The sequence below is a fragment of the Salvia hispanica genome, chromosome 4 (assembly GCF_029641045.1).
Source record: "Salvia hispanica isolate PSC_SH4W2 chromosome 4, Shi_PSC_v1, whole genome shotgun sequence".
In the NCBI taxonomy this organism is placed as follows: domain Eukaryota; kingdom Viridiplantae; phylum Streptophyta; class Magnoliopsida; order Lamiales; family Lamiaceae; genus Salvia; species Salvia hispanica.
The window spans coordinates 16,224,279-16,244,653 of NC_142695.1; the positions used below are offsets into that span (position 1 = coordinate 16,224,279).

The 20,375-nt window shown below is 32.8% G+C and overlaps 2 protein-coding genes across 3 annotated transcripts; one reads left to right on the forward strand and one right to left on the reverse strand.

The window, feature by feature from the left end:
- Positions 1–2,000: 2,000 nt before the first annotated feature.
- On the reverse strand, positions 2,001–8,500 carry LOC125194744 (uncharacterized). Of its 2 annotated transcripts, none has more exons than XM_089070217.1 (2): positions 8,007–8,500; positions 2,001–6,979 (listed from the first exon to the last, which is right to left on the reverse strand). In XM_089070217.1, the coding sequence occupies exon 2, from the start codon at positions 4,370–4,372 to the stop codon at positions 2,396–2,398; it is 1,977 nt and encodes a 658-aa protein (XP_088926343.1). In that variant the 5' UTR covers positions 4,373–6,979; positions 8,007–8,500; the 3' UTR covers positions 2,001–2,395. The 2 variants fall into 2 exon arrangements, with proteins under 2 accessions (XP_088926343.1, XP_088926342.1); XM_089070216.1 differs by lacking the exon at positions 8,007–8,500 and adding an exon at positions 7,540–7,648.
- An 8,149-nt stretch (positions 8,501–16,649) lies between these two features.
- LOC148927355 (uncharacterized) lies at positions 16,650–20,361 on the forward strand. Its single transcript, XM_089070039.1, has 3 exons — positions 16,650–16,686; positions 19,672–19,764; positions 19,843–20,361. Exons 1-3 carry the CDS (start codon positions 16,650–16,652, stop codon positions 20,307–20,309), a joined length of 597 nt encoding a protein of 198 aa, XP_088926165.1. The 3' UTR covers positions 20,310–20,361.
- Positions 20,362–20,375: the final 14 nt, after the last annotated feature.

Sequence of the window (20,375 nt, forward strand, 5' to 3'; positions counted from 1 at the left end):
TGTGCAGAGGCTGGTGCCTGGGGTGGCATTGCAGGGGCTGGGTATCCTCACTCTTGTGAGGATGTTTGGGGCCAATGGTGTGAAGAAGAAGGGCAAGAAGAAGAAGAAGAAGGGAAAGGGTGTGAAGAAAGCGAAGCACCATAACTCAAATGCCACGCGGGAGAATGAGTTGTCTTTGGAGAGAGAAGGCTGCCGTTGCGTTTGCAATGAATGCTCAAAGATTACTCACTTTGTTGCAGCCATGGAGGAGCATTGGAAGACTGAACACGGCTACGAGGGCGGCTGGTTTTGCTTTGTGTGTGGCAATGTCAAGGGTTTTGGTCTTCCTTGCCGCTCGTACGACGAATGCCAAGAGCCACATGTCCGTAACCGTGAAGAGCGCAAAGCCCTCTTTGAGCGTAATGCCCGGGAGAAGAAATGGTGGAAGTAGGAGAAGAAGAAGATATGATGGAAGTAGATGAAGAGTGAGAAGAAGCCTTTTGAAGAGCATGTTAACAGTACTATTTTGATGAGCATGCTAATAGTTACCTATTGGGATTTTGGCTTTTTAAACCAAAGCCTTTCCCCGAATTCCGGTTTTTCCCATGAACTATGAGATTTGTTTTTAAAACCACGAACTTTCATTTCGTTAGGATTTTCCCAACCCGACCCGAATAACACATTTCCGACCCGAATAGCATAATTCAAAATGTTAAAGTTGTGTTTTGTTTATTCAAAAGTTGTCATTTGTTATGTAATAATTGTGAGTGTATGTATTATTGTGCCAAATAGTATCCAAGTAATCAATTTAGTGACAAATAGGATTAAAATTGACATGTAGACAATCCGGATTTTGTCGTTGACCCGCCAGGGGAGAATCCTAACGAAATGAAAGTTCGTGGTTTTAAAAACAAATCTCATAGTTCATGGGAAAAACCGGAATTCGGGGAAAAGTTTTGGTTTAAAAAGCCAAAAACCCTTACCTATTCCAATATCAATTTTCAGACTTTTCTATGCTTCGATGGCATACTGTTATACTCAATGGCTCAATATACCTTTACTATTCCAATATTATGGCATGATTTAGCCAACTTCTTTTAACATTGTTTACACTTGTCCCACTAATTAATTACACTAATAACAATTATCTATAAAGCCAATCCATTCAACTGTTCAAACAATATTTTATTTCCATTTACCATTTTTGGTGTTTTTTATAGGAGGATGATCACTTTTTTTTTTATCAAGTATAGTACTCCCTTCGTCCCATATTTGTAGTAACATTTAGTTATGGTACGGGTTCTTATTTTTATTTTGATTTATTTTAATGTAGATAATGGCATTTGGGTGTAATTTTATTGAATAATGAGGTAAAATTTTATGTGCAAATATGATAAATTCTAAATGTTACTCCAAATGTAGGACGAACTTTTATGACAAAATGTTACTACAAATCTGTGACGGAGAGGGTACTTTTTTGTATTTATAGGAGCATGATTCATGTACTAGTACTTGAAAAGGCTTCTTCTCACTCTTCATGATCCATGATCCATGATCCATGAGTTAGTGTATCTATTAAGAACATGTTAGTGTATTTATAATATGTATTGCATTACTTGAAAAGTAATATGGTGCTTCGCATTCTTCACACCCTTGCCCTTCTTCTTCTTCTTCTTCTTGCACTTCTTCTTCACACCATTGGCCCCAAACATCCTCACAAGTGTGAGGATGCCCAGCCCCTGCAATGCCACCCCAGGCACCAGCCTCTGCATAGCCACCCCAAGCACCAGAAGAAGGGCATCCAGAAGAAGGGCAAGGGTGTGAAGAATGCGAAGCAGCATAACTCAAATGCTACGCGGGAGAATAAGTTGTCTTTGGAGAGAGAAGGCTGATGTGGATCCATGTATTTTGTGATCCATTTCCCAAGGATTTACCCAATTTGTAGGTGATTGATCTAATATTTTTGTGAAGTAGATTTTCTATTGTATCAATAATGGCAAACCAAATTTAGGAAACTAAGATGATCAAAACAAGAAGTAACATTGGATAGAGTGGAAATTGTGATACATAGTCATTGATGAGGCAAGCTAAGACACTTACAACATACTAACATGCATCCATGGCTAGATCTTCAAGGGAACCACAAACCTCAAAGCATACCTCTACTTGATCCATGCTTGAACTAGCAATTGATGGAAATCCAATGCTTGAACTAGCAATTGATGGATTCAAGCAACCTAAATCTAGGAATTGGATAGAAACCCTCTCCAAGAGAAAACAAAGCTCTCAAGCATATAATTCAGCAAAAACCTCCGGAAATGGAATAACATCAAGAGGTATTTATACTATGGGTCCAAAAATAGAAAGTTGGCCCACAAAATCTAAAAATCGACATAATCGCCCGGTCGGGCGTTTTTCACATGCCAAAATGCCTGGCCCGGGCGTTTTCCCTGTCCCCGGGCGTTTTGCACAGTAAAAAACGCCCGGCCGGGCGTTTTTCCCGAAGCTCCCGGCCTTCTCTGCGCGACTTCCGTAAAACCGCCATAACTCCCTCATTCGGACTCCGATTGGGATGTGCAAGATACCCACGCGAAGCCGTTTCCAAGACGAAGACAATGGTGGCAGTTTCATAGCTTTCAGATATCATCTCGATAGGACGGTTTTCGGTTGAATCCAGCTGTAGCTGAAATCCTTGACGCACGGCCTCCATGATCGTATCATCCTCCCCTTCTTGGAAAGGATTTGCCCTCAAATCCGGATTCCGTACACCTATAAAATAGCACGAGATCAAATCAAATATCCATTTAGGATGATAGAGATTAAGACCACTAACGACTCTAATAGAAGTCACCATACCATGACGGTGGACACACTCTAACAAGCTCAAAACTAATACATAAGCTATGTTGAAACAAATACCCAGGCATTCTTTTACATTGAAGTCCCAAACAAAACCATGTGTTGCATAGTCTTTGACAAAATGACAATAAAAGATACCAACCCCACTAAACGGCTTGATTGTCATGCAATGAAAACAAATATTATGCCAGACACAAGCTTCACACAATTTGACTCTTTTTGCCTCAAACATTTCCACATTATCTATACCCATGTCCTTCAACATCTTCACAAAAGATTTGGCATTCTCATCAAGACAAGGCATATACAAGAAAGGGTCCTCATATGGTGCAAAATGGAAAGTTATCAAGAGAGGCCTAAGCACAAAAATCTTATTCTCACGCTCATGCAACAAACAATCATTTTCAATCATTAACACACCATTCTTGCTCAAATAAGAAGTTCTCTTCCATAAATTGACAAACTCTAGGTCAGGATATAGAGGAGGTTTATGATAATTCACATTAAGTTTGCAAGAAAGATTATCATTTAACAAACAAAGTTCATCAATATGGATTTCATCCCATTGCCCCATCAATTTCAAGAGATTATCAAACATAAGGGAGCAATGTGTCCATAAACCTTCATGCACGACATGGAGACAAGACTCAACACCATGCATATGATACTTGTAAAAAACTACATCAAGTATCATGAGAAGTGTTTCCAAATTAGCCCCACACAATTGCTCTAGCAATTTTAAAACAATACCACAAACATGAGAACGATGCAATTTTATGCCATTAGTCACAACATCATCCTCAAGAGACATATGAGTGGAAAAATCCTTCACAAAACGGCCATAGAATACTCCAATCCCATTGAAGGGTTTAACCACTTTGCAATGAAGACATAGCAAACACCAAGTTCTAAAGTCATTATCCATGTTACTCTTCTTGGTCTTAGTATCCTCATCCACATACACATGAAGCTCAAAATTACCAACAAATGAAAGTTTAGGCATCTTAGCATGCAAGGAAGTCACTCCAACATTCAAGGTAGAAGCCACAAGAGAAATGTCATGTCTCTCAATGCTTGATTTTACCAAGAAAGGATCAATATATGGTGCAAAGGTAGATTTAGCATTCAAAGTTTCAAGCTCATGAGACCACTTTTTACACAAGACATCAATAACAAATTTATCAACACAAAGGGGTTTCTCTAATATAATCTCATTCAATGAAACATCACAAGGAGATAAGGATAGTGCACTTGAACCTTGGGCAAGGAGTTCATCCACTTGCCCTCGTTCCTCTTGTTCCTTCTCCGGGTGAGTAGTTTCCAAGCCATGTACAACATGATGCCTCACTTCCATGCCTTCAATTAAATTTCCTACAAATTCATGAACACAAAAAGACATAGAAGTGTTAGTGGGTAAGGGTTTAGTTTCCTCACCAAGGGCAAGAGGCAAAGGATCATTTGGTGCCCACCCAAGGTTGACCTTAGAATCTAACAAACACCCTTTACTCACTTGTGCTTGTGGTTTTTCTCTCATTTGATATTTTTCTTTTCTCTCACCCCCACCACTCTCTCTTGACTTTTGCACCTCACACTCTTGTCTTTTATCATGCTCTCTTGGCTTTTTAGACTCACATTCACTCTCAAGCCTTTTCTCTCTCTCTCTCGTTCTTTTTTTCTACTAATTTGGATTAAGCTCTTCGAAGAGGAGACATTTCCATATACATCAAGAGACTTATGTGATAAATGGAAAGAAGAGGGTGTAGCCAAATTACTTGATGAGTTACCTCTTTGGTTTGTGTCAACACCACCATGTGGGTAGGTAGGCCTCAATCGAGCTCTATATGAGGCTTCTTCTTCAATTGGTCTCTCAAACCCGTTATGGCTAACATGATCTCTCACCCTCTTAGAATGCCACTCTCCATGAGACTTGGGAGCTCGTTTCCCACTATATCCTCTATCAAGCCCATCTCCATGGTACCTTGATTCATAGTCACCTTTAAAATGGCCATGAGCACCATTTCTTCCCTCAAACCGATCATTCTCCATGTGATTGACTCTATTTGTATCATTCCCCCGTTGCCATCCCTCATACACCACTTCTTCCATCATCTCCTCCGGGGCAACATTAGGTAGATGGTTACCCCTAGAAGTAGGAGTCCTAGATGTGCGGCCTCCCTTCAAGGTGTTGAACTCCTCAAATAATGTGTTTTGGGCGGCAAGCATGCGGGCTTCGGATTCTTTTGATCGAGCAATGGATTCTTTTGCTCGCACATCCATTTGGATCATCATCTCTTGTTTGAATTCCTTCATCATTCGGGCCATCATGCTCACAAGGTCCCCATCGGATGTAGGGTGATTCATGCTTGTTTCCTCCCCTTCCGCACTTGTCCCCGCCATTTTGTTGGACCGGGTGCGAGGAGGCATAGAGTAAGTACCTACAAATCAAACAAACACTAGGAACTAGTCCTAGAGGTTAGTAATAAAAGAAAGTAGAATTTAAGAAGATGAACTCAACCTTGATGTCCCAAACCCCCCTCAAATCACTCCCCAATAACTCTCGACAAAGGCTTAGAATATTGTGAGAAAGGTGGATTCACTCACACTCACAACTCCAATTCCAAGATTTAAGTGCTTGAGGTGGATCAATCAAGGTATACTCCTTGGTCAACAAAATCAAGAAGACAAAGCCATAAACACATATTAGCAAGATGCAAGTCAAAGAAAAAAAAACAAGGGGTGACACTTTTGCTGAAATTTGGCTGATCTTTATGATTTTTTTTGGTATTGATTCCCGCGCCCAATTTGGATGAATTTTGGTGGATAGATTCCCAAACAAGTCTAGATCAAGGGAAAAATGGCCATATATAGTCAGATTTGATGATTGGATATGTTTTGTATGGTTTTCCCCAACTATGCCAAAATAGAGCAATGATGTTAATCTCCACGGTTAACTAGGCAAACGAAGGAATTTTTTGATAAAATTTTACAGGTACGTAGGTCACATAACATAGATCACACACACCAAAACAGAGCAAAAACAAAGGACAAAAAGGAAAAATAACCCAACCCAAAGCAACAATAGATCAAACACCTAGTGGGTACTTGGCTCTAGATACCAAATGATGTGGATCCATGTATTTTGTGATCCATTTCCCAAGGATTTACCCAATTTGTAGGTGATTGATCTAATATTTTTGTGAAGTAGATTTTCTATTGTATCAATAATGGCAAACCAAATTTAGGAAACTAAGATGATCAAAACAAGAAGTAACATTGGATAGAGTGGAAATTGTGATACATAGTCATTGATGAGGCAAGCTAAGACACTTACAACATACTAACATGCATCCATGGCTAGATCTTCAAGGGAACCACAAACCTCAAAGCATACCTCTACTTGATCCATGCTTGAACTAGCAATTGATGGAAATCCAATGCTTGAACTAGCAATTGATGGATTCAAGCAACCTAAATCTAGGAATTGGATAGAAACCCTCTCCAAGAGAAAACAAAGCTCTCAAGCATATAATTCAGCAAAAACCTCCGGAAATGGAATAACATCAAGAGGTATTTATACTATGGGTCCAAAAATAGAAAGTTGGCCCACAAAATCTAAAAATCGACATAATCGCCCGGTCGGGCGTTTTTCACATGCCAAAATGCCTGGCCCGGGCGTTTTCCCTGTCCCCGGGCGTTTTGCACAGTAAAAAACGCCCGGCCGGGCGTTTTTCCCGAAGCTCCCGGCCTTCTCTGCGCGACTTCCGTAAAACCGCCATAACTCCCTCATTCGGACTCCGATTGGGATGTGCAAGATACCCACGCGAAGCCGTTTCCAAGACGAAGACAATGGTGGTAGTTTCATAGCTTTCGGATATCATCTTGATAGGACGGTTTTCGGTTGAATCCAGCTGTAGCTGAAATCCTTGACGCACGGCCTCCATGATCGTATCAAAGGCTGTTGTTGTTTTTGCAACGAATCCTCAAAGATTACTCACTCTGTTGCAGCCATGGAGGAGCATTGGAAGACTGAACACGGGTACGAGGGCGGCTGATTTTGCTTTGTGTGTGGCAATGCCAAGGGCTTTGGTGCACCAGCCCCTGCACAGCCACCCCAGGCACCAGTGCCTAGGATACCCAAACCCTGCATAACAAATAACACAGAAGTGATACCAGAACTCATCTCAAATTAACATATTCTCAAATTAACAAGTTCATACTGATATCAAATGATGGTATTTTCCCTAAATTTCATCATAACAGTTCAAAATTAACCTAAATTTTGCTTCATGCTGATCTCAAAAAGAGAAAGAGAAGAGAGAATACCTCCTATTTTCAGATAATGAACAGAATTCATACTAATCTCAAAAAAATCAAAAGAATAGAGAATACAATGGAAGGAAGGAGCCAAAGTAGAGATACCAGATTCATACAGATCTCAAAAATGGAAGGAGCAATTAACACAGAAGTGATGCCAGAACTGATCTCATCAAATTCATACAGATCACAAATTAACAGATTCATAATACCAAATGAACATACTGATCTCAGATTTGCTATTTGTAATGCTTGAAACCCTAAATTTCATCACAACAGTTCAAAATTATACTCAATTTTACTATGAATGAACAGAATTCATACTGATCTCTAAAAAAGAAAAAGAATTCATACTGATCTCTAAAAGAGAAAAAGAAGAGAGAATACCATTCATTTTTAACAGATTGAAAATTGACGAAAATGAACTGAACTTCATGCTGATCTCTGATCTCAAAAAACATGGTAACTTCCCCAAATTCAGGGTAAAATAAAAAATAGGTTATATTTGTAGGAAAAATTTAGGGTATTTTCGAATTAGAAATGGGTTTTGGGTAGAATTTTATATAATGGGCCGTTTTAAACCTTACTACAAATTATTACACCAAAAATTCCACTGTTAATAATGAAGAAATATCAACAATTTTTAAGCATTAGTACATGGAGTGGTGAAAAACCCAATTTTTTTTTTTAATTTCGAATATGAATTGGGTTTTGGGTTTTGGGGCGAGAACATTTAATAATGGGCCTAAATCCGTAATGAACCTTACTTTAGCTAATTCTTTTGTAACGGGTTTCAAAATTTTAAATGCAAATAATGGGGAAATATCAACAATTTTTAGCAAGCACTAGAGTACCTGGAGTGGAGACAAACCATGCGCACCCACGGCTTGTGCAACCAGCTCGGCATGTGCACACCAGCACCAGCACCTCCTCGGCCTCCTCCCCACAATAGGCAAACCGACAATTTAAATATCAAATCTTTTACAAAAAAATTTTAAAAAATAGAAAAACACAATTTGTTCAATTAGATCAATTATACCAAAAACATGTTCATCAAAAATTTATTCCTGGATATAAATTGAAATTGGATTTCTAGATCTCATCAATAATTTGATCTTTAGATCTAAATAGATCTAAACAACACCGAAAAAATGAAAAAACTATCGGTCAAAACATGGAGTGAAATTAAAAGAGTTTCACAATAGATGAAAAATCAATGAATTTAATCGATACAGAATCATGATCCATTATATCGAAATTTGTTCTTGATATAAATTGAAACAGTTCTGATAATCATCAAAAGTCAATTATATCAAAAATTTGTTCTTGATATAAATTGAAACATATCTGATAATCATCATCAAAAGTTTTGATCTTTAGATCTAAATAGATCTAAACATCACCGTGAAAACCAGTTTTGAACATATTTTTCAATCGGTGAAAAAAAAATACAAAAAAAGACGAGTTTATAACGTCATATTTTAAATATACAAAAATATATAAAAGACGAGTTTTGGCCTTAAATTGAATATTTATGAATTTTGTGCAATAATTTGAATATTTACGGGCAATAATTTGAATATTTAAAATTATTAAGCATAATCAATGTATGATGTATCATTCACCCCACTATATAATTCAAGCATATATGATGTTCCTAATATGTGATCTTACCAAAAACTATAAAGTAACACGGGTTTCTTTTAACAATATATACCATTCAAAAACTATAAAGACTTTCATGATTATAACAAGGGTTTTTTAATAAAATTAATAAAATAAGAGAGAATAACTATAAAATAGATAAAGTAAGAGAAAGAGAAAAAAATAATAATAATAAAATTAGTATTAGTGGATGGTGAAGTATAATTCAACATAAATAAGAATTGGTATCGTTATGTACACATTACAAAATTATAACATTGAATAAATTTAAAACTGAAACATGATTAAACACTTTTGTATCTTTACTATAGAAACAATCACATTTAACAATATATACCATTCAAATTAAGTGATTGATTTTTGTCGGCATGAAAATTAATAAAATAATTACTTATAGCAATTTTACATGCTACAACTTTTTCATCTTATAATGTTTTATTATTCTATAAGTCCTTAATTTGTGTTGCCATCAAATATCCCGAATAAATAAATCATTTGGATCTCATATCTAATTTGGTTTCAAAATAAAATCAATTTTAATGATGCTAATTTATACCATCCGTTCATACAAAATTAAATTTAATATAGTTAACTATTCAAACAAAACTTCACAAAATAGGGACAAATTAAGAAATTTACACAACAATTATATTAAACAAAATTATACCAGCAAAGATTATGAATTTTCATGTATAACAATAATTAATGTAGTTATCTATTCAAAACAAAACTTTACAAAATAGGGAAAAATAATCACAATTAACCTAAAGCATTATGTATCCCCATTAATTTTTACCAATGGAATTCATTAATAAACTTCGTAATTCCTGCCACGTTCAATTCAGTTTTACAATGCCGTTTTCAAGTAGAAATAGTTAGTGAATTGAATGCAGCATTTATTGTGTATTTCCTCTTTTTCGTTTCTTCCAATTTTTTCTTTTTTTTATCTACATTTAAAATTTGTGTATTTTTATAATGCGTAATTAATTACTTTGTTACTAATCATGATTAATAGTGTGCTTTCATATTTTTATTTCCTTGTCCATATTTTTTTAATCCATTTTTATTCTATTAAACACTAAAATGCTGAATTGTTTAGAATTTTTGTTAGATTTATCTTTAATTATTACTTTCTTATGAGTATTTTTTTAAAAATTGACGATTTCATATACAAAATCGATGTGCCAAATTTTGAAGCTTTTAAACATCAATTATAAAAATCATTAATAATTACTTTTATATATTCAAGAATTCTTAAATAATCTTTTATTGTTTTATGACATTTTAAAGAAAAGTAACTACTAATCATCCCTGATAAAAAAAAATTATACAACTATAAAAGAATCAAACATAACATAAAAAATATCTAGATAAAATAAAATAATATAATGAATTAACAAATATAAATATTGTACATCATACCATAATAGTAGCATAAAATTTCTTAGTAAACAACATTATAATAGAATCAAATTTTATGAATTGTTACTCTACTAAATTATAATAAAATTCAATTAAAAAATTATCAACTTTACAAAATTATGTATTACTAAAATCTAAATTATAGAATCCAATATAAGTCCGCCCAAATAGCAACATAAACCAATATTCATCAAACCCTAATAAATGACGTTTGATTATTTTATTTCCTTCGGTCTCGCCGCCTTGATCCCCTCACCCGCCTGCACAGTCACCATACGCTAATATCCTTGCACTACTATTTATTTTGTTCACTTCAATTAATCTGAATTGTTCCGACGATCAAGATCTTTTTGCATGCTTGCATGACTTTTGAAATTATAATTTGATTTGTTTTTTTTTTTTTTTTATCTTTTCTTCATAACACACAACACGATCGAGAACCGCATGATACAGAGAATATTTAAAAATTCTTCCTTTTTTTTTATAGATGTCTATATATTAAATTTTGGTAATCTTTTGTTTATGTGACATGCTGCATAGGAAAGGGAAAGGTGACTTTGGAAAATAGAAAAGTATAATTTTATATTAGTAGTATACGATCATAGGGAAAGGAGACTTTGGAAAATAGAAAAGTAGGAGTATAATTTTATATTAGTAGTGTATAATCATAGCTTGTAAGTTGTACCTATATGGACAGTTATAATTTCGATGCAGTCTTTAATACATAACACTAAAACAGGTTGTAGCTCTTGACAAGATCTAAACTATTAACATAAGAATCTGCTATGTTATAGTAATGTTTTTAATAGTATCACACTCGTTCAACAATGCACACTTCATTTTATTTTAATCACACTTTTTATACTGTGAAAAATAATTTTATAAAATAATAAATAATGGAATTTCAGAAATCTAAAATCATAAACGTATAAAATAAAAAATTGTACTCCATTCGGATAAAAATGAGGAGCGTGCGTCTATTAATGGGTTGGCTCTTTGTGGAATGTGTCGTGAATTTGTAATTTCATTTTCTTGAAGTATGTATTTTGTTTTCTTGCATATTAATGGGTTGGCTCTTTGTTTTATGGGCTACAAATGTATTAGTCGCCCAATATTATTATTGCTTAAATATTAGTTTTATTAAATACGTATTGCTTTTGTTGGCATTTTAATATTTTGATGGAAGAGTATAGGAAAATATCTGAACAAAAGTATTGTTTTATGGAATAATAATTATAAAACTTATCGTCATTAATCCATAAAAAATCAAATTATTTAATAATTTTAATTTTCAATCATAAAGTGAGAGTTGTGGTAAAAATGGAGTGTTATATTACTAACTCAATACTTAAATGTTATACAACTAAATACTTTTTTCGTCCGGGAATAAGAGTCTCGTTTTTCTATTTTAGTTTGTCCTGAATAGGGAATTCCGGTTCACTTTTACCATAAATGATAATAGGGTCACATCTTCCATTAACTCATTCCACTCACTTTTCATTTAAAACTATTCCATCCGTCCCCCAAATTTTGACATGGTTTGACCCGGCACGGATTTTAAGAAATGTAATGGAAAGTGAGTTGAAAAAGTTGGTGGGACGTGGGTCCTACTTTTAAAGTACTTATTAGTTTTATAATAAAATGTGGGTATGAATGAGTTAGTGAAATATGAGGTTCACCACAAAAAATGATAAAAAAGCGAAGTGTGTCAAAATTTGGGGGACGGACTGAAATAGTAAACTGTGTCAAAATTTGGAGGACGGAGGAAGTAATATATACAAGTGGAACCCCTTTAACATTAATTTTTTTCCACCCACTTTTCTTAACATTTTTAAAAATCGGTGCCGCCAAGAAATGAGACTCCTAATGACGGACGGATGGAGTAATAATCATTATATATTCAAATCAAATGTCTATATCATCAATCATTAAATGCCAATACGATCAACAAAAAACGTAAATAAAGATATTATAAGTCAATTTACACATATTAGTTGTAACTAACTTTTGAAATATATCTCATCACTTTAAAACATACTATAACTTTCTCGATTTAAATTGCTTTTTCGCACAACATATATCAAATTAAAGATAATTTTATGAGGATTCTAACGAGATCTCACTTGCATATATTCCGACGTCAAAATTTTAAAAAAAATTCAAAATTTTTTATCTTTTTGATACAACACAAAAGTCAACATAGTATATAAAATATGTCAATATAATACGAGTAGAATGTCAATATAAGCAATGTGTTAACATTCTTAAAGCATTGTGTTAATATTGTCGAAACACTATATTATCATTTTCAGCCAAAAACCCTAATTTGATAGGTTTTATTGATCCTTTTCAATTTAATTAATAAAAATAAAAATTACACGTGGCAACATTGTAGATCACAATTTTTCTAAAATCCTATGATCTTAAATTAGTTGTAGTTAATAACTAAATGATGAGTTAGCATTTGATTACTCCACTGTGATAAAGTATATCTATACATATCTAATGGAGCAGTTGTGAAACTACCCCAAAAATTACCTAAAGCCCTTTTTGGCGAGAAACTGTAAAGATAGTTGTTTTTCTTTCTTTTTTTTTTCGCCCCGCTTTTAATATCATTGTATAAGTCATGATAAATTAGAAATCACCGATAGGTTCAGTATACTACACTAGTCTACTATTGTAATTTGATAGGTGTGTACACATGTGACTATATTTACATTTAATATTTAAGTAGTATTACATTTCATAAATGTAATCTCTTACAATGAAAATCTATTCTATTAATACGTCAACGTAATATATGACATGATTTAGGATATGCTATCTCACTATGAGTCTATGAGAGATTAAAATCGTAATCTTACAACATTAATAATAAGATAATAGGACATAAAGTCAGAATTATATAACATGAAGAGAGAGAGAGAGGGAGAGAAAAATTCAGCTTTTTGCAGTTTCCAGTAAAAAAGGGATATTCACATTTTGTTTAATTCGGTTTACTAATACTTTATTTATTTTGTAAGCGATGTTGGTGGGACCCTTGTAAGTCCATGATGAACATGATTCATTTACTTTTAATGTGATTAATATTTTTCCGTCAAAGAGGTAGTACTATTTTTTATTAGTCTGTATTGAATATTATTAATTTTTGTTTTTATGTGGCTGTCACTGCTTACAGGTTTACAATTTTTGTAACTTTATGGATTACTTTTTTCATAAGTTTTTATGTTATAAAAAATAATATGTGTATATCCGTAAAATAGAATTATATCCATAAAATGTTATTTCCATAACTTTTGTAGCTTTCATTTGCTAATTTATTTAAACATAAATATGTTAGTAATGTTTGTAAGTTTTTTTTGTCTGCAGTTATGAATAACTATGGTTTGGTAATCGAATGAAATCATGAACTTTTTTTATCATTCAAATTATTTGTTTATTTTTTAATTTTTTACTTTTGGATTGTGTTTTATATTTTCATCTATTAATATATTTTATTCTATTTCATCCTCTCATCTTCTATTGTTATTTATTTTATTTAATATTAATACACTTATATTAAATATGAATAGATTGTATAAAATCGTATGCGTGTATGAAATGGTTCATTTATAGAATCTTTTGAGAAGTACAAAATTCTTTTTCTTATTGTTTACAATGTTATGAATACTTTTTATGATTAATTGTAATCTTTTATGTAAAAATATTTTTATATTATTTAGTTTATAAGAATATATATTTTTAATATATTTAACTAATGTATTTTTATTATTTAAAAATCTTTTGGCCTTTGCAGGGCACTGACACTAGTTACCATAAATGCAACTAGATGCACTTTCGGTGGAAAATTTGAGAGATAAAGAGGAATATGGTTAAAGTTATCATATTGTATACATTTTGCATAAATATATTCAACAAAAAAAAAAAGCTAGAGAAAAGAGGAGCATGTAGATTCTTCGATTGTAAACACTACAAGGGCTATTACAACACAAAATATGAATGCTTCCCCCTGCCCAAAGCATGTCTACATCAACTCCTTATATTAGAAAAAAAATTTATTTTTTATTTATTTTTTGGTCAGCGTCCATATTGCAGCGCTCTGTACTCTGCTACATACTCCCTTCGTTCCATAGTAATTGAGTCATTTTATCATTTTGATACATTCCATAGTAGTGGATCGAAAGGAATCACCACTATAATTGCTAATATACCACTATAAAATGGACAAATGGATTATATTTATAGAAAAGATTAAAAGAAAGTTCTATTTTCAGTATGTACTCTCTCTCTTCTCCACTTGCTTTTTTCTTTGTCTCTCTATTATTTTTAATCAAAATAATTATGTATATTTTTAACAAAAAAATCTAATAATATTAGTTAGTAGTATAACATATTCGCATATAAGTTTTATGCATATATTTTGAATGTTTTAAAATATAAATTTAATAATATTAGGATGTAATCTATCATCTATTTTAATTATTTTAAAATATAAAATACTTCATACATAAATTTTTATATTGATTGTATTGTAATATAAAATGGAAAAATTAAATTATTTTTATTTTTCTTTCTTTTTTATTTTATTAAAATAATTTCATTTTTAATTTCACTTAATCTACTAGACTCATACTAATAATCATAAGCATTAGCGTAATAAACGTTTCAAGGCTAACTAATAGTATTATATTTATTGTTAAAATGTTAACATATTTAGATTTAAAAAGGTTGAAAAAAAATACAAGAGAAAGTAGAGGAGAAATTAGCGCTGAATTAGGAATAGATCTTCTTTTCATAAATTTGGAGTCCATTTGTCCATTTTATAATGGAGTATTAGCAATCGTAGTATAAAAGGTATTGGGTGATCCTTACCGGTAATCGAGTCATTTCTTGTTTTCTTAAAGGTCAACATATTTCTTTCCAATTACTTTAATGTCTCTTACTTTATTCTCTATACATTTTTTCTACCTTTTTTTCATTTTCTACTTTACTCTTCATTTACTTAAATCGTTGCAGAGAAGATATTTGGTGTTGGTGGAAAAATTTGCAAGCATGGTTTAGATATTGCAGAGGTTACTCTATATTCTTACCGACGGTCAATTCAGAAATGATTTTTGATTGCATTTTTATTAGGTTTTTAAGGGGATAACTGCGTAATGGTATCCAATTGATAATTAATATACATGTTTTGAAATATTTAGGCTAACATGTAGTATAAGTCATGATTCCACCAAGAATATTTTTAATACTCTCTATTTCAAAATTGTCATTCAAACTCAACAATGGATGCAATACCATTAGCAAAATTGAAGATCAATTGGTTATCATGTTTAATTATTTTTTTAAGTATTCATCTTTATCCACACGCAACTAAATATTTATGTATCAAGAATTGAGCCGTAAATATTGGAAGATTTTAGCTTGTAATAATAATGTTGATAACACTTGTGATTTTAGTGTTAATGTCATTTATAAGGACAATTTTTAAAATTTATGAACTATTTTTTTGTTGTTATCACGTGAATTTAGTAATGTTGATAACACTTGTGATTTTAGTGTTATTGTCATTTACAAGGACAATTTTTAAAATTTATGAACTATTTTTTGTTGTTGTCGGGTGAATTTATTCTTATTTATGTATATTCATTCTTTTTGTTTTTTTTTTCTTGTGAACTTTTATTTTGTTGAATTTAAATTGTACTAATTAATTTGTATTGATGATGTTTTAGTATGTCATTGAAGTGTAATTGTTATGTTTGTATTAAATATTTTAAATTGTTCTATTCTAATCAATTTATGGTTCTTTATCTCTTTTAAATTTACATTTAATTAATTAATTTTATTTATTTATCTAATAAGATGCTACTCCGTATTACACATTCTTTTATTTTTCGAAGATCACACAATGATATTAATCTTATTTCCATTGATTTATTGAGAATGTATAATTTGTACGTGACAACTATAAGGCTCGTGCATAGTACGAGTGCTGATACTAGTTTATGAGTAAATATGTCAATTTGTCATTTTGACTTATGTGTAACACTGTTAGGGCCTAACATACACCCTATCGATTCACTCTCTCCGGTTGTTGTACCGCCCTTTCTTTTAGTATAGTGCTGTGGTCTCCGCCTCCTCCATCGCCCAATGTTTTCTCCCCTTTCTTTATCATCGCCCGCTTTAATCACTGTATTATACTCCCTCCGTCCCCTATTAGGAGTCACTCTTTGACCGGACACGGATTTTAAGAAATGTAAAGAAAAGTTGGTTGAAAAAATTAGTGGAATGTGGGATCCATTTTTTTATTGGTTTTATAATAAAATGTGAGTGAATTGAGTTAGTGGAATGTGGGACCTACTTACTATTTATGGTAAAAATGAAGTGTGACTCTTAATTGGGGACGGACCGAAATGGAAAAGTGTGACTCTTATTGGGGGACGGAGGGAGTAGTTATTTACCCAATTTTAAATTGTTTCCCGTGTCCCCATGCCTCTTGCACCTCCTCCTTGTCCTCATCGCCCCCTATTGGATCACGAACATTGCAGCAACAATCATAGGTGTGTGAGCAATATAACAAATCAAATTTGCCTTTATCAAATATAAATGTTTAGGAGGTGTTTGATTTGGCAAATAGGAGTATTAAATGCCCAAAAACAAACCTTTTCTCATGTTTGGTTTGTTAAATACCCTTTCAAGAGGGCCTGCAAAAATGTCTCTGGCCCGCCTCATTAGTGCCCATTTCATTAGTTAAGGTATCTCCCAAATTTTGAAAGATAGGTTTTCAGGCTCGGAGTGTTAACTTTATTGAAAATCTGAAATGACCAATATGTCCCCGTCTTCTTCAATCACATAAATTTCACATAAAAATGACCAAAATTTTGAAGAAGCAGTAGCGTGGGATTTGAGTGGGTTTGGGGGTTAGAAATTTCAACCCAATGTATTCTCCTGTAAACACGTTATCATATATGCATGCCCCTAGCAATTACTGCAATTCAATAGCTCTTTTCCTGAATTTCTAAATCATATATGTGAACTACCTAATTGAAGTTGTGCTTCTGTGCAAAATCTGATATTGTTCCAGACTTGAATTAGTCAAGTGAGAAGCTCTGATTAGCAGATTTTAATTATGATACCTTCGTGCATAGTCTGTATTTGTTTCAGTTTCCTTAATTATGATGCTTGTGTGCTTAATCTGTTTTAGAAGCTTGTTCTAGTTCACTCCTTTGGCCAAAAACAGACTTACCGTGAAGAGAGGTTAACCAGCAAATCGAAGTTCTCGGGTTCTCCAGCCAATGGAAGTAAAATCGATACTCAAGCCTGCGAAGAGGCGAAATCTTGATGAAGAGGTCGCGAGGAAGCTGTGAATTTTGGCGGCTCCTCAATAAATTTATGTTTAGGGTTAGATGAGGATAATATTGGAAATAGGAAAAATATATGAGGATATTTATGGTATTAGAAGCTATTCTTAACTGCCTAAAATCCAAACCAAACATCCGAATTTAAACTATAGAAATCATAGAAGTCAATCCAAACAATTGAAGTATTTCTCTCCTGCCATGAAAAGGAATCACTAACAAGAGCCATCCCTTTTCTTGAGAAACCATACCCGTTTGTTTGTCAAGGATTGTGGTCTGGGAAAGTAATCTAATCCCCATTATTAAAATCCCATGTTTGGTTCAATAATAAAAAATAGGGAAAGTAATATAATTCCTAAAATTGGGGAAAGTAGGGTCAAAATACCGGATTCCGATTCCTCAGCAAAACCCTGTTATTCTTTTTCCTAAACTTGGGGATTTTAAAAAAAGACGGAAAAAAAGAACGGAAAAATCCCTCTCTTATTCTGCTCTATTTATTCGCGTCTTCTCCAAATCATTCTGCTCATTTTTCAGTCTGCAACTCTTCAGAATTTCGTTCCAATCCTTCATCAACAAGTAAGTTTCTATTTTCCGTCAAATTTGTTCATATTTTTATAGTTCTTTACATTATCTCCTGTGTTTTTTATTCTCTCTGATTTTGCAATTGGATTGATTTTCTCTCTTTGATGTGTTGCAAAGTGAGTGAATAATGATCAATGATTTTATATGTGTAGGTGGGTGCATCTAACAATTTTGGAATCATCCAGTTTTCCATCTCCATTTTAGGTATAATTTGTACTGAAAATCTCTTCTTTGATTTTAGCTCTACATGGAAAAAACGATTACTCTGCTCTTCTTTTATTTTTTTTCATTTACTTATTCTGCTACTTTTTCTGTACTTGTGTGTGTTTTAGGCTGTGCTCAAACAAGAAGTCATTTTATTTGATAATTTTGTTGGAGCTTTCCTCTAGTTTTAGTGTTTTTGTTGACCCGTTTGTTTGGGTGTCCACAAATTACTACAATTGGTTTCAGATATATGATACATCTATTTATTGCAATGATGGTGACAATAACTAGAAAGCTGTAACATTAACTTTCAATTAAATAAATTTGTAGAAAACAAGTTTGGCAAAGACAATCACTTGCCTTGTTATTTGATTATATTAGGCAGAATAAACTAGAATTTATTTTGATATGACCTGATCATACTCTCTAAAGACTCTTGCAGTCTTATTAACTGTATGTATTTATATATATGCTATTGAGTTTTCTTGTTTAAGCTTTTATACCTTGTTTTTCTTTTAAGTTGGATTATGTTTGAGATCAATATTATATTTACTTTTACTTTCTCAGGGTGTCTTAGAAAGACGACAGAAACAAAATCAAATTCGAAGAAATTTCTTTTTCTTATAGCTTGTTTGCAATTGAAGCAAATGAATATGTTGAAGCTAATGATGCGTGTGATTGTTCCTATCACTATTAATCATCTTCAAAAATATTATTTAAAGGCCCCACGTTCTTTGAATGAGATTGACCGATCACGCTACATTCATAGATTGATCTATGAGAGTGATCGCACATGTTATGAAGAATTACGTATGGATAGATTTTCATTTAGAAAATTAGTTATCTTACTTGAAACGATTGGAAGACTAAGGCCTACTAGTAATCTAACTGTTGATGAGCAAGTTGCTATTTTCTTGTACATTCTAGCGCATCATCAAAAGAATCGTACAATGAAAACTAATTTCATGCGGTCAAGAGAAACAATTAGTAGGTATTTCAAGCTTGTACTAAATGCCGTTCTTAGAATTCATGGTCATTTACTAAAAGCTCCTTCTCCTGTGACTGAGAATTCCACTGATGCGAAATGGAAATACTACACTTTAGTTTATATTTATCTTATATGCATAAATCTTGAATATTGATTGAATTAAAATTGTAGAATTGCATAGGAGCTCTGGATGGTACCCATTTTGAAGTGAAAGTATCAGAGGTTGATAAACCTAGATATCGAAATAGAAAAGGTTATACTTCTACAAATGTTTTAGGAGTATGTTCATAAGATATGAAAATATATATGTACTTGCGGGTTGGGAAGGCTCCGCGGCAGATGGTAGAGTTCTTCGAGATGCTTTAAGTAGAAGAAATGGATTACCAATACAGGATGGTAGGTAAACTATATGATTTTAATAATTTCGTTAAATTGACATGAATACCATAATAAATAATTTTTTTTAAAAATTAGGTTACTACTATTTAGTTGATGCGGGCTACACGAACGGTAAAGGCTTTCTTGCCCCTTTTAGAGGTCAACGGTATCATCTTAGTGAATGGAGGAATGGACGTCAACCAACAACTCCAGAAGAATTTTTTTATATGAAGCACGCATCTGCTAGAAATGTTATTGAGAGGTGTTTTGGAATGCTAAAGATGCGTTGGGGAATCATTAGAAATTCGAATTTTTATCCAATCAAGCAACAAGGCAGAATTATTATGGCGTGTTTTCTTCTTCAAATTCACATTAGAGAAAATATGACTGTTGATCGCATTGAAAATTTCTATGGTGATAATTCTCAAAATGAAGAAGAGGTTAATGGATTAGATGGAGAGCCAATCACATATGTTGAACCAACTCAAGAATGGACAGATTGGAGATACAATTTAGCTAACCAAATGTTTAATGATTGGATGCAAAGTAGACATGTTGCTTGATATTATTATTGTACCTTTTCACAGTATTTGAAATCTATTTGTCATGATGATCCTCTAGCTTTTTTA

Bases quoted from the DNA above. Each gene is read 5' to 3' on its own strand.
- LOC148927355 (XM_089070039.1), top strand. From the start codon at position 16,650: ATGGAAAAGTGTGACTCTTATTGGGGGACGGAGGGAG. The intron at 16,687-19,671 runs TAGTTATTTACC...GATATGAAAATA, and splicing joins TTATTGGGGGACGGAGGGAG to TATATGTACTTGCGGGTTGG. The intron at 19,765-19,842 runs GTAGGTAAACTA...TTTAAAAATTAG, and splicing joins TGGATTACCAATACAGGATG to GTTACTACTATTTAGTTGAT.
- LOC125194744 (XM_089070217.1), bottom strand. From the start codon at position 4,372: ATGAGAGAAAAACCACAAGCACAAGTGAGTAAAGGGTGTTTGTTAGAT.